Below are 12,244 nucleotides of genomic sequence, written 5' to 3'. Positions count from 1 at the left end.
ACAGTAGATTGTCATTCTGAGGGGCACAGAAGGTTCAATAGGATCGAACAAAGAGACTGTGTTCAACCCCTAGAGGACAGCTCACCCGAAGGCAGTGAGGGTGTTTTCTGGTGGCAGTGAATGCTCTTGGAAGCTCTCAAAGGAGCCCCGGCTTCACATGAGCTGCGTGTGTCCAGACACGTGTCCAAGGGGAGTGCGAACAGCAGTAATAAAGTCGTGACAACTTGTCAAAGATGATGCACCAGTGAAAAATCATCCCCAGAAGCTCTTTTAATTAAACATTCGGCTGTCTGCTGGAGCCATTTTAAAATATAAACCCCAGCCCCGTGGCCTTTTTCTTCCTGCTTCCCACCCTTTCGCAATAGACAGTGACTTCTCATTGGTGATTAAAAAAAATTCATAAGACAGGGTGCAGCTGGTTATGCCTCTAGCAAGATGTCAAATTTCGCTTGCACAAAATTAATTGCACTTAATTATACGGGGGTCATTGGCATTATTATAAAGCACGGCTATTTATTAGACAAAGAAAATTTCTCAAATACCAATTTGCTTTTCTTTCAAGTTTGTGAAAGAGAAGAATTGCTGACATAATTAAATTTGTTTTGCTATTTTAATCTTACTGATCCACAGAAGATCCACTTCAAATCTTGCTTCACTTATAAAACTGTGTAACATTTTAGAATACTAGAGGTAATACTTAGAGGAGAACATAAAAAATGATAGGTTTTTCTGTAGATTACCTGATGACTTTTTGACTAATAAAGAATTTATAAACTTCCCATTTACAGAGATGCATACCTTGAAATTACTAACACAAAGGGTTTCTAAGCTAATTATTAGTACATATGTATGAGATCAACAGGAAATTTAAAACAGTCTGCATGCAGTAAATAGGTTGGCAGAGTATGTACTTATTACTGCAAGAAAGATGTCACGGAAAGCAAATGTCATTGCGATGAAAGAGGACCACCTCTTTCCTCACCCATGTTAGGTATATATGACTCTTCTGCTCACTTCTTCCAGGAAGTTATGCAAACATTATTACCATTAGAGACAGAAGAATGATTAACTTTCCTGGCAAAATGATGCTGGTTTGACCTGGGATTCCATGGCAAATTATACAGATTCCCAGTTCCTCACAGTCAAATCTAATTTGCTTAAAGGCTCTCTAGATCGATGCTACCAGTCCAATGGATACCACTCCCTAGGCCCGTGGTTGGCAAACTGTGGTTTGTGAGCCACATGTGGCTCTTTGGCCCCGTGAATGTGGCTCTTCCACAAAATACCACGGCCGGGGTGAGTCTATTTTGAAGAAGTGGCGTTAGAAGAAATTTAAGTTTAAACATTTGGCTCTCAAAAGAAATGTGAATCATTGTACTGTTGATATTTGGCTCTGTTGACTAATGAGTTTGCCGACCACTGCCCTAGGCTATGATGCTCACCCCAATCTGGGGCCTAACCCAAATACCAAAGGTGATGTGGGTACCTACTATTGGTCTTGTCCTAGCCACACATTAGGAACAGAATGCATTTTAATTTGGGGGATGTTGGATTGGTTGAAATAAAGAAACAGTAATCATTATTCAAACCAGCTGCTTGAAAGCTCTCTGGGGAATTTCTGCTTTTCACAACATTCACAATATTTGCAGAGAAGAGTATGACCTATTCTAGGCTAACACCACATGCTTTATGAAAAAGACTGTATGAGATTGCACTTATGTTTATATGCATGTAAATGAGACCCTATCTTGGGGTAAAATAGGAAGAGGGGGGAGGGAAAGCCAGGTTATTGTGCAGTTCCTCTGAGAAAAGGAGCAGGCGGAAGGCGGGAGTTTTCTCCTCAATGCCAATCAGGTTGTAATGCCTGAACAATGCAGGGTTTCCTGGGTGTCTATCACTAACGACCACTCTGTCCTTTGCTCCCACAGCAGCCAAGCCAGGTTCCATCCCTTTTATAACATGCAGCTCTGTAAACCCAGAGTCCAAATTATAATGCCCATCAAGATGAATGTGGCCAATGAAAATATTTTATAGGACATTATTATACTTCTCATAAAAAGAATATTTATTTTTTAAGACTGTAATTGTACCTAATATTTCTTAGAAACCTTTTTTTTTTTTTTTTTCCAAATACAGGTAATTCATTTTTCTCATTCCCTTTTAAGCTTTTAAAAGCTTTTTTGCTGGAACATTTTTAAATAGAAAAAAATGACAAAGGTCAGACAGTCTCAGTGTGAAAGGCTGATTATGCGTGGATGAGCAAATTTTGAAGAAAAAAAATGGCACTTCTTATATTTGTCACATTTCAGTATGAGTCAAATTTAATTAGTTGAGTTATGAATCGGTATCAAAAATTCTTTTGCTACAGTATTAGGCATGAAATATCTTTATGGGATTACTGTAAGCCTAGCTTACATTTAACAGCTTGTCACTCTTTTAAAAAGTGCTTTAGGAGATACAGCAATTAGAAAAACTCAGCGGGGACAACCGAGAAGGACTTATACTCATGGGAGTAGCTTAAGCACATCTTCCTGGAAGACCTCAAGCTGCTTCATAATTGCTCACATAATGTGTGTATAAAGTTAATTTTTACAGGTAAGTGCGCATCCTTTAAAATACACAGACAGGCCGAAACCGGTTTGGCTCAGTGGTAGAGCGTCGGTCTGCGGACTGAAAGGTCCCAGGTTCGATTCCGGTCAGGGGCATGTACGTTGGTTGCGGGCACATCCCCGGTGGGGCGTATGCAAGAGGCAGCTGGTCAATGTTTCTCTCTCATTGACGTTTCTAGCTCTCTATCTCTCTTCCTTCCTCTCTGTAAAAAATCAATAAAATATATTAAAAAATAATAATAAAAATAAAATAAAATACACAGACAGTACTCCATTACTCTGCCAAATATCCCACGTATTTGAGTAACCGGGAAGTTATGCCAGTCCTGCTGACATGTACACATAAGGAACTGATTGACATTGAAATTGGGTCTCAAAAGAACTGGTGGCCCAGAAAGAAGCTCACTACAGACTGATTCATATGCCTTTCAGCATAACGATTATTGCTTGTCTCATTTTTGATTCTTATAAGTATATTTCAGTAGGACATGATCTCACTCATCTAGCGGAAATGGTGAACAACATAGACTGATGAACTAGAACAGACCCAGAGATAAGGAGCCATGGGTCAGACTGTTGGACCTCAAAGGGAGGGTGGGGATAAAAGAGAGAGATCAACCAAAGGACTTATGTGCACACATATGAGCCTAACCAGTGGTCAAGGACAATAGGGGGGGGGCATGAGGAGGGAGATTGGAATGGGGGGTTGAGGACAAATATGTGATACCTTAATCAATAAAGAATTTAAAAAAAACAAGTAAGCGCAGCACTTTTTAATTGTTTGGCCAATTAATTTTTAGTCCTCAGCCTCATTTAAAATTGAGGACTGAGCTCTTCAGAGCAGTACATTCGTATAAGACTTACCTAGTTCTGATTACTTAACTAACTCAACACACGTGAGCACTACGGTGACCTCAAAGGCCTAACATCCCTCAAGTGCTCTTGTTAAGTACGAGGTGAGGTATTTGTAGCTCAGTGAAGTATTTCAGGGACCGTGATACATTAGGAAAAAACTAATTCTAACAGGGATGGGGAGCACGAGTTGCACAAATGCAACTGAACATTTCCTAGGGCTTTTCTCCTACATTATTACCGATGAGGGGGAATGTCAGTCAATCCTTGCAGACTTTAAACTTATAGCTTTAATAAAGAGGTATTTCTTAGAAACATTAAGTGTCATGATTAATCATCATCCCAAGGGGTATCCAAGAAGTCGTCGTGTTCTCGCAGAGGATGATCTCATCCCAGCGTGTGCGGATAAGAACATCTGAGAGAACAGGATAAAAATAATCTTCCTTATGGCGAGTCAACAAGTGTAGCTTGTTCTGAGCTGCTGTGAAGTACACGTGTTTCGATATCTGTGTCTCCAAAGGGGGGTAGATGACTCAGTGATTTCCAAGGTTTGCTCTGCCAGAGGGTTTCAGGTGGGCTCTGGGGGCTTGCAGGGGAGGGGTGGCGAGGGGCACTAAAGGGAAAGGCGGGGGTAGGGGTGGTGGGGGGTGGGGGTAGTGGCACTTTTCAGGCAGGGTTATCCCAGTCTTTCTCCTTCAGTCCTCCTGAGCCAGAGGAGGACTGCCTTGTTTTACACACAGGGTGCCTGTGCAGGGTTTTATTGGAGGAGATATTTCTCTTATCATTTCACTTACGGTATTTCCCGGCATATAAGACGACCCCCCTAATTTTACAGTTAAAAAACATAGGTTTAGGCCTATATTCGCTGTATAAGACCACCCCCCAGTTCCGAGGCAACACCAGTTCTTTTTTTAATAGACTGCCTCTCTGACGCTGGCCAATATGAGCAGGCTTTTTTTCGTTTCAAAAGTCGTCTTATACGCCGGAAAATACGGTACATGTGGAATCTAAGGAAAATAAACAAACAAAATAGAAACAGACTCAAGAGATACAGAGAACAGATGACAGTTGATAGAAGGAAGGAGGGCTGGGAGACTGGATGAAAAAGGCGAAGGAATTAAGAGGTACAAATTGGTAGTTACAGAACAGTCACAGAGATGTAAATCACGGCATAGGGAATATAGCAAGTAATCTATACCAATAAAAGGGTAATATGCTAATTAGACCGGGAGACCTTCCAGACGTTCTTCCAGACAAAGCCATGGTGGCGAGGCTGAGGCAGAAGTGGTTAGGGGTGATCAGGCCACGGGGGAGGGAAGTTGGGGATGAGCAGGCTGGCAGTGGGGGAGGCAGTTGGGGGCAATCAGGCTGGCAAACGGGGGGGGGGGGTGCAGTTGGGGGAGAGCAAGCAGGCAGGCAGGCAGGTGAGCGGTTAGGAGCCAGCAGTCCTGGACTGCAAATCAGACATCCCCTGAGGAGTCCCAGATTGGAGAGGGTAAAGGCCAGGCTAAGAGACACTCCCCTGCCCCCCCCAAATGCACAAATTTCATGTACTGTGCCACTAGTATTATAATAATTATGCATGGGATTAGGTGGGTACTGGAGATATGTGGGGGGCCAGCTCTGTAAAGTGTAGGATTGACTAACCACTATGCTGTACATCTGGAACTGATGCAGAATAATATTGATAATACTGAATGTAAACCATAATTAAAAAATAAAATAAAAACCTTCATGAGACTTCTATTTAAACATGGCATACTGAACACAGCTATTTAATCTCTCCTCTGAAACCCTACTACTATAATGATAAAGGAAGAAAAAAGGTATAAACCTACGCAAAGAAAATGAAAGAGATGATAATAGCACACAAGAGAGTTTGAAAAAATCTGGGAGATAAAATGTAGATGGATGAGAGGTATTTGACAACACCTGACGGGACTATCTAGACCAGGGGTCTTCAAACTACGGCCCGCGGGCCACATGCAGCCCGCAGAGGAGTCTGATCCGGCCCGCCAGGTTTTTTGGGCAGTGAGCGCAGCCGAGGTGTTACAGTAGGAATTAGTAGTTCATATAGTCCGGCCCTCCAGCTCTCTGAGGGACCGTGATCTGGCCCCCACTTTAAAAAGTTTGAGGACCCCTGATCTAGACCCTCTACACTTGCTCTGTTTGTATTATATCCAGAAACCTGATTTATTACAGACTTTTAAAAAAATTAACACTTTCAACTCTTGGTATGACGTTTGGACACTGGGATAGAAGAAGATTTTCTTAAATATATATATTAGACATAGAAAAGCTTGACTCTAAAAGAAAAGTTTGATAAAAATTTACTATATTGAAATTAAGAACTTGTAGTCATAAAAGATATATTGAAGAATGAAAAAGATAAGCTACAACCTGAGAGGATATTCTTGCAATACCTACAACGTAATAAGGATTAGTATTATGATTACACAACTTTGATAAATTAATTTTAAAAAGCACAGAGAATCCAGTAAGGCCCACATAGACATTTTGCAGAAGAGGAAATAGGATGTCTAATAAACACAATGAAATAGTATATTATATCCATTGAATTAACAAAAGCTTAAAAGAAATTGGCAATATCAAGTGTTAGAAAAGTTATGGATCCACATGATCTCTGAGACATTGCTGGTAGGCATGGAACTTGTTGCAACCATTTTGGAAATCAGATTGGCATTATTGTCTAAATGTGAGCAATCATGCATTTTCCTAGCAATTCCACTCTTAGGTATACACCAAAGAGAAACTCTTGCACACCGACAGGAAGAGACACGTACAAGCACATTTATAAGCAGCATTGTTCACAAGAGCGAAACCTTTGGAACAATCCAATACCCATCATCAGAAAAGTGGCAGAAGAAACTGATTATATTCACACAGTGGAATATGATATAACAGTTGAAATCACAGATCAGCCAAAAGAAAAATGGGGCAATTTTAAATTCAGGACAAACAACATAATTTTTCAAGTAATCATAGATTAGCATATGGCTCAGTATGAATAATACATGAACTTAATAAAGTCAACATTGAATAGTTATGTGACCTCAAATAGTGAAATGGCCATGAAGAGAACAGGGTTTGGAATATACTAGTATAGATATAGCCGTGAGGGGGCAATAAAAAGGAGGTAAGTCCCAAATTCCCACAGTAGGTGGTCAAAAGATGGTTATTTAAAAGTAATCATTAAGAAGATAATCATTTTACTCAGAGATATGCAGGTAAATTCCAGAAAAACAAAGTGTTGAAAAATTTCTGGAGAGTGGGACAAGGATAGAGAGGGCTGTTATTTTTATTTCGTGTTATTATACACCTTGTAGTTTTCATTGATTCTATTTCACTTTCACAGCCATATATATGTATGCATGCGTATGCATGTATATGTCTATATCTGTCTATCAAACTAACTTTCATCTAAAAAAACAAGAATCTCCCATTTGGACCCGATAGATCTGACATTGCAGAGAAATGGAGTTTCCAGAAGAAAACTTCTTGGCATTTTGGGGAACATCAGAGAGCAGTAGCAGAAATCCATTAAAACTAAGCCAGTCAATGAAAGATAAAAACACCACATGATCTCACTCATTTATGGATAATAAGGAACATTATAAACTGATGAACAAAAAGATAGATACAGAGACAGTAAAGCAACAAACAGACTGTCAAATTACAGCGGGGAGGGTAGGGAGATATGGGGGAGATAAGAGATCAACCAAAGGCCTTGTATGCATGCATATAAGCATAACCAATGGACGAAAAACTCTGGGGAGGGAGGGCATGTATGGGAGTGGGGGTGGGATGGGGATTGGTAAGGTATGTACACATAAAATACCTTAATAAAAAAAAAGTAAATAAAAAAAATAAAACTTACGGTCCAATCCCCTCATTTTACGAAAATGAAACTAAGGCATGATAACACCAAGTCTCAAAATTAGAAGCTCAACTAAGACTAATCCTCAGGTCTCCAGGTGCACAGGCCTGAGCTCTTCCTGGAGCATCCCACCGTGGGGGGAACAGGTGTCTCTGCAGCAAAGGGAAAGGCTCTGGAAAGGCACATGAAAAGCGTGGAATGAGGAAGGGGTGCCTCAGTTCTGCATGGCCAAACGGCAGCCCCTGCCTTGACGGGCTAACTCACCTGTAGGGGCCCTAAACATGCCTATATGTGACCATGTGTGTGCTCTCTGATTCTTGCTGATTGACTAGTAGGTGAGTCTAAGAATCAGATTGAAATACAAGGCGTAATGAGAGCCAGAGAGATATAAATAGATATGAAGGTGTCTAATTCCAGGCTTCAGATGAAGGACAGAGTGAAAACCCATTGGGTGAATGAGTGTGCAACTGCCATCATGTGTCTCCCACACCTGGCCTAACACGGTGAAATTATCTAGTATTTATACGGAGAGCATTTCCTCTTAGAGAGCGCAAAGGAAGACGCAGGCATTCCAACCAGAAACAGCCATCTGAGGAGGCATCAAGAGAACACTGATGGGTCTTCAGTCACTACCACCTTTATTAAACCAAAGTTCTGAGTGTTTTAACCACTCGAATATCTACACTTGTGACAGTTAATTTTTGAGATTGTCTATATCCTCCCGTAGCAAAGTGTCACCGATGGATGGGCAGTCTGAACATCAGCTGGGAGCTTGTTAGAAACACAGCATCTTGAGCCCCACCCAGGCCTAGCGACTCAGAATGGGCACCAGCGTTTTAACAAAATCCCCAGTGTTTTCACATGCACATTAATTACAGTTTGAGAAGTTCTGGCTGATAGCCTTATCTTCCAGGTAAAATTATAATTTTAGTTGGAGTTGGAAGGTATGCAAGTAATCAAAGATATCCTGAAATGGTAATAAATAAGCAATGATATCTTGAAATAAATTAAGATAAACAAAAACTGCCTGGCTCGGCTGGTGTGGTTCAGTGGTTGGGTGTCGACCTATGAATCAGGAGGTCATGTTTCAAATCCCGGTAGGGCACATACCCAAGTTACAGGCTCCAACCCTAGTGTGAGGCGTGCAGGAGGCAGCCAATCAATGATTCTCTCTCATCACTGATATTTCTGTCTCTCCCTCTCCCTTCATCTCTGAAATCAATTTAAAAAAAAAAATAAAAATATATATATATATATATATATATATATATATATATATATATATATATATATATATAAAAGAAAAACTGCCTGGAGGACAAGCTAAGCTCTGTAATAAACATCAAATGCTCAAAGTGGGAACTGTGTTTCTCAGCTACGGTATACACTACAATCAAATGGAAGAGGGGAGCAATGCCGGGTGCTTTGGGACTGCTTAATGGGAAATCTGGTGATCTGCCATGCTTCTCTAAGCATCAGCCAGCTTTGGAGTGTGCCTTGATTCCCCCATCACAGTGCAAAAACTGCACTGTGTCTTGAAAAAAAATGAAATATAGAAATCTGACCTCAGGTGGCTTGGAAAAACTGGCCAAAAAAGCCCCAAAACTAAACCCCAAAAAACAAACCCAACAAATGGGAGAAGTCTGTCCAGAATCCAAATAAAGTTGATAGTATTATGAAAAAAAAAAATTACTCAAGGACTTAAAGGATATCTTTTATTAGACAAGTGGTCAGATGACAAAACCCATTAGGTACACATATCAGAGAATCAATGGAAAGGAACACTCACCGAGAGGAAAGGCTTGGCTTCCCACTTTTGCTGCAGCTGGTATAAATTCCTGGGCCATCATCAAAGAAGCTCCCGAGTGCCAACTTCTGTCGGATAGATTCTCTCTCATTTTTCTGTGCCTAAAATTTCAGGAAAATAAAAAATGCAGATAAGCGGACAGATACATCACAACCATAGGCGGTCTAACTGCTAAGTTTCTTAGAACTGTAACATTAGATGAAAAAAATAAAGACATAGGCCACAGCCAAGAGCATTTGAATTATTAAGAGCTGGAATTAAACCAGCCTCTCCTGGTTGCACCCCTGTGAGCAATTTCAGTTCTTCGGCGCCTTTCCTATCGTTAGTCTAGGGCTGTGGTCGGCAAACTGTGGCTCGCGAGCCACATTCGGCTCTTTGGCCCCTTCAGTGTGGCTCTTCCACAAAATACCATGGCCTGGGTCAGTCTATTTTGAAGAAGTGGCATTAGAAGAAGTTTAAAAAATTTGGCTCTCAAAAGAAGTTTCAATCGTTGTACTGTTGATATTTGGCTCTGTTGACTAATGAGTTTGCCAACCACTGGTCTAGGGAATCACCATTGTGGTGCTAAAGATTTTCACCAGCATTGAGCTAGGTTTCCGGGAGCTGTCATCTTTCTTCTTACCTGCTAGATTCGGCAAGTATTTCCTCCTAAATCCAATTGTTTTTATCCCAAATGGGGCCTCTCCCTGATTCCTGTCTTCTCTCTTCCTTTGATCATCCCTTCAGCCCACTTTCTCTATGGCAAGAACATTCATTCATTCATTCATTCATTGTTCAACCATGATGTACTGAACCTCTATAAGATGGGGCTGCCCACACTATGGCATAGGGGCAGGGCCCCGGACGGATAGACACAGCTTCTGCTGTCACCACGCTCTGTCTCGCTTCTGTTCAAGACTCATCCTGATCTCACCAGGCTCAGACTATGAGATGGCCTAACATGCTGTGTAGAAGAGCTGAAGAATTCTAATCAAACCCATCTGGTTCATATTTTGAAGGGAAGCCAGGCCGGTGTGCACTGGAAAGGATCTGGCAAACGGCACTACAGAGATAAATTTGGGTATGTTTACAACACCCAGCTTCCCATAAAAGTCCCATAAAAACGCACCATGCTGAACTTTTAAACCCTTTAAACGACAGGAGAGAAGATCAGGAATGATTTCCTTAGTTAAAAATAAAACAGCTACGAAAACGAACATCGCGAGTGAGAAATCCTGGGGAGAACGAGGCCATGGTTTGGTTTTGTGGGATGATGAAGGCAGTGAGCAGCAGCAGCACTGTACGTTCAGAACGGGGAGGTGAAGACTCTGCTGAGCAAACTCGGTTACAAAACCCAGCTCAGGTGCCTGGGTGTGGCTACAGACGGCACAGTGGCCCCTAGATCCTTCCTGGAGGAGGTTCTGGAGCCAGGAAGTTAACCGTGATAGGTCTGAGCCATCATCTGAGCATCACTGTGATGAAACAGTGATGCTCAGATGATGGAAGGATGGGCTGACATGGCTTCATTTCACCCTCAAGTGGAGGGCAGTCTTGCCTGTTGACGGCATTGCTTGTCCCCACAATACAGGGATGGTATAAACTGGTGTGGGCAGAGAGAAGTGCTGTTGTACAGACTCCTGAAGACCAAGGTCAAGGCTGCTCTACCATGGTAGAAATTCTTCACACGCAGCTGTTTACATTCTAATTAAAAGTTCCACTTTTACTTTATGAGCTGCATTTGAAGAGCGCCACAGCCACAGGTGGACAGCACAGAATAAATATATGCCAGAGCAATACCGCTAAGCCAGTGTTCCCAACAGGCTGCGTCAGAATTTCTTGTAGAGACTTTAGACATTCCCACTGCTTCTCAGCCTTTTGGCTAAGATCATGTGTAAAATATCCATTCCCTCGGCTTTAGGACCAGATATTTTGTTTCAATAGATTTGAGGACTTCTAATTCAAGGAAAGCTCATTTCTGTTCTCCTTTCTTCCAACATATTTAAGTCCTTGAACACTATAAGCATTCTTTCAACTGTCATAACTATCGATGACATCTCTATTTATCTACTCATCCATTCTGCCATTTTGGCATATGCTAAGGGAAGTGCGTCATAGTAGTATTTACTGTGTGTGTGTGTGTGTGTGTGTGTGTGTGAGAGAGAGAGAGAGAGAGAGAGAGAGAGATCTTACCATGTATAAGATTATATATATATATATATATATATATATATATATATATATATATATAGACTTTGCCCACACCCTACTCATAACTCCTAATACTCTTGCAATTTCCTAAGTGTTATGTGAATGAGGTGACTTTTGGGAAGTATCTAAGGTGGAGGCTGGTTGTCAGGAGAACTCACCGTGTGACTAGAGTGTTGGAACTTTCAGTCTCTGCCCCTCTCCCCACCTCTGGGGATGGGGTTTGAATAACTTCTGGGTTAGTGAACACATGAGGATTTGGGGAGAGTGGGGCACCTGGAGAGGGCATTGAAGCTCTGTGCCCCTTCCCATATACCTTGTCTGATGTCTCTCTTCATCTGGCTGTTCCTGAGTCATAGCCTTTTCTAGTAAGTAAAAGGATCCGCCAAGTCCTGTGAGCCATTTTAGAAAATTAATTGAACTCAAAGAGGGGGCTGTGGAAATCTTTGATTTATAACCAGTTGGCCAATGCCTGGAATTGCAATTGGCATCTCAAGGGTGATCAGGGGCGGGTCTTATGGGACTGAACCCTCTGGGCTGATAGCATCATAATTCAGTTGAATTCTTGGACACCCTGCTGGTGTCCAGAATCTTTTGTTGGGGTGGGTGTACATGGAATTCCCCCACATTGGAATTGGGTCTGGGAACTCTAATTTAGTGTATAATACAGCCACAAAGCAAAAGACTACTTGTACACAGTTCCAGCTGTGATACTGATTTCATGTGGTTTATTGGGCTAGCACAGCACTGAGCTCCGAGAAAATAGCCATGAGGTTGTAAAGGAAGCCAGAATGCCTTTAATTTCATAAATACTTGTGAGTGCACTGCTTGGAACCCTCAACTAAAGAAACCCGCCCTTCCAAAAAAGCAGGGCTGGAACCGGTGATGGCCCTG

The 12,244-nt window shown here is 41.7% G+C and overlaps 1 protein-coding gene across 5 annotated transcripts in view; it reads right to left on the bottom strand.

Annotated features, from left to right (window-relative positions):
- Positions 1 to 12,244, bottom strand: part of LOC311618458 (schwannomin-interacting protein 1) — a 116,219-nt gene that overhangs the window by 22,843 nt on the left and 81,132 nt on the right. For 4 of the 5 annotated variants that reach the window (XM_084876020.1, XM_084876021.1, XM_084876023.1 and 1 more), the window contains one exon: positions 9,149 to 9,267. In XM_084876020.1, coding sequence (XP_084732146.1) covers positions 9,149 to 9,267 — 119 coding nt within the window. Of the gene's footprint in view, positions 1 to 9,144; positions 9,268 to 12,244 lie in introns of all 5 variants that reach the window. The other variant, XM_084876024.1, reaches the window with a different exon arrangement.

This window comes from Pipistrellus hanaki (assembly GCF_964339955.1).
Source record: "Pipistrellus hanaki genome assembly, chromosome: 2".
In the NCBI taxonomy this organism is placed as follows: domain Eukaryota; kingdom Metazoa; phylum Chordata; class Mammalia; order Chiroptera; family Vespertilionidae; genus Pipistrellus; species Pipistrellus hanaki.
Note: the sequence above shows the minus strand (reverse complement) of the source record. Positions and strands in the feature narration are given on the sequence as shown.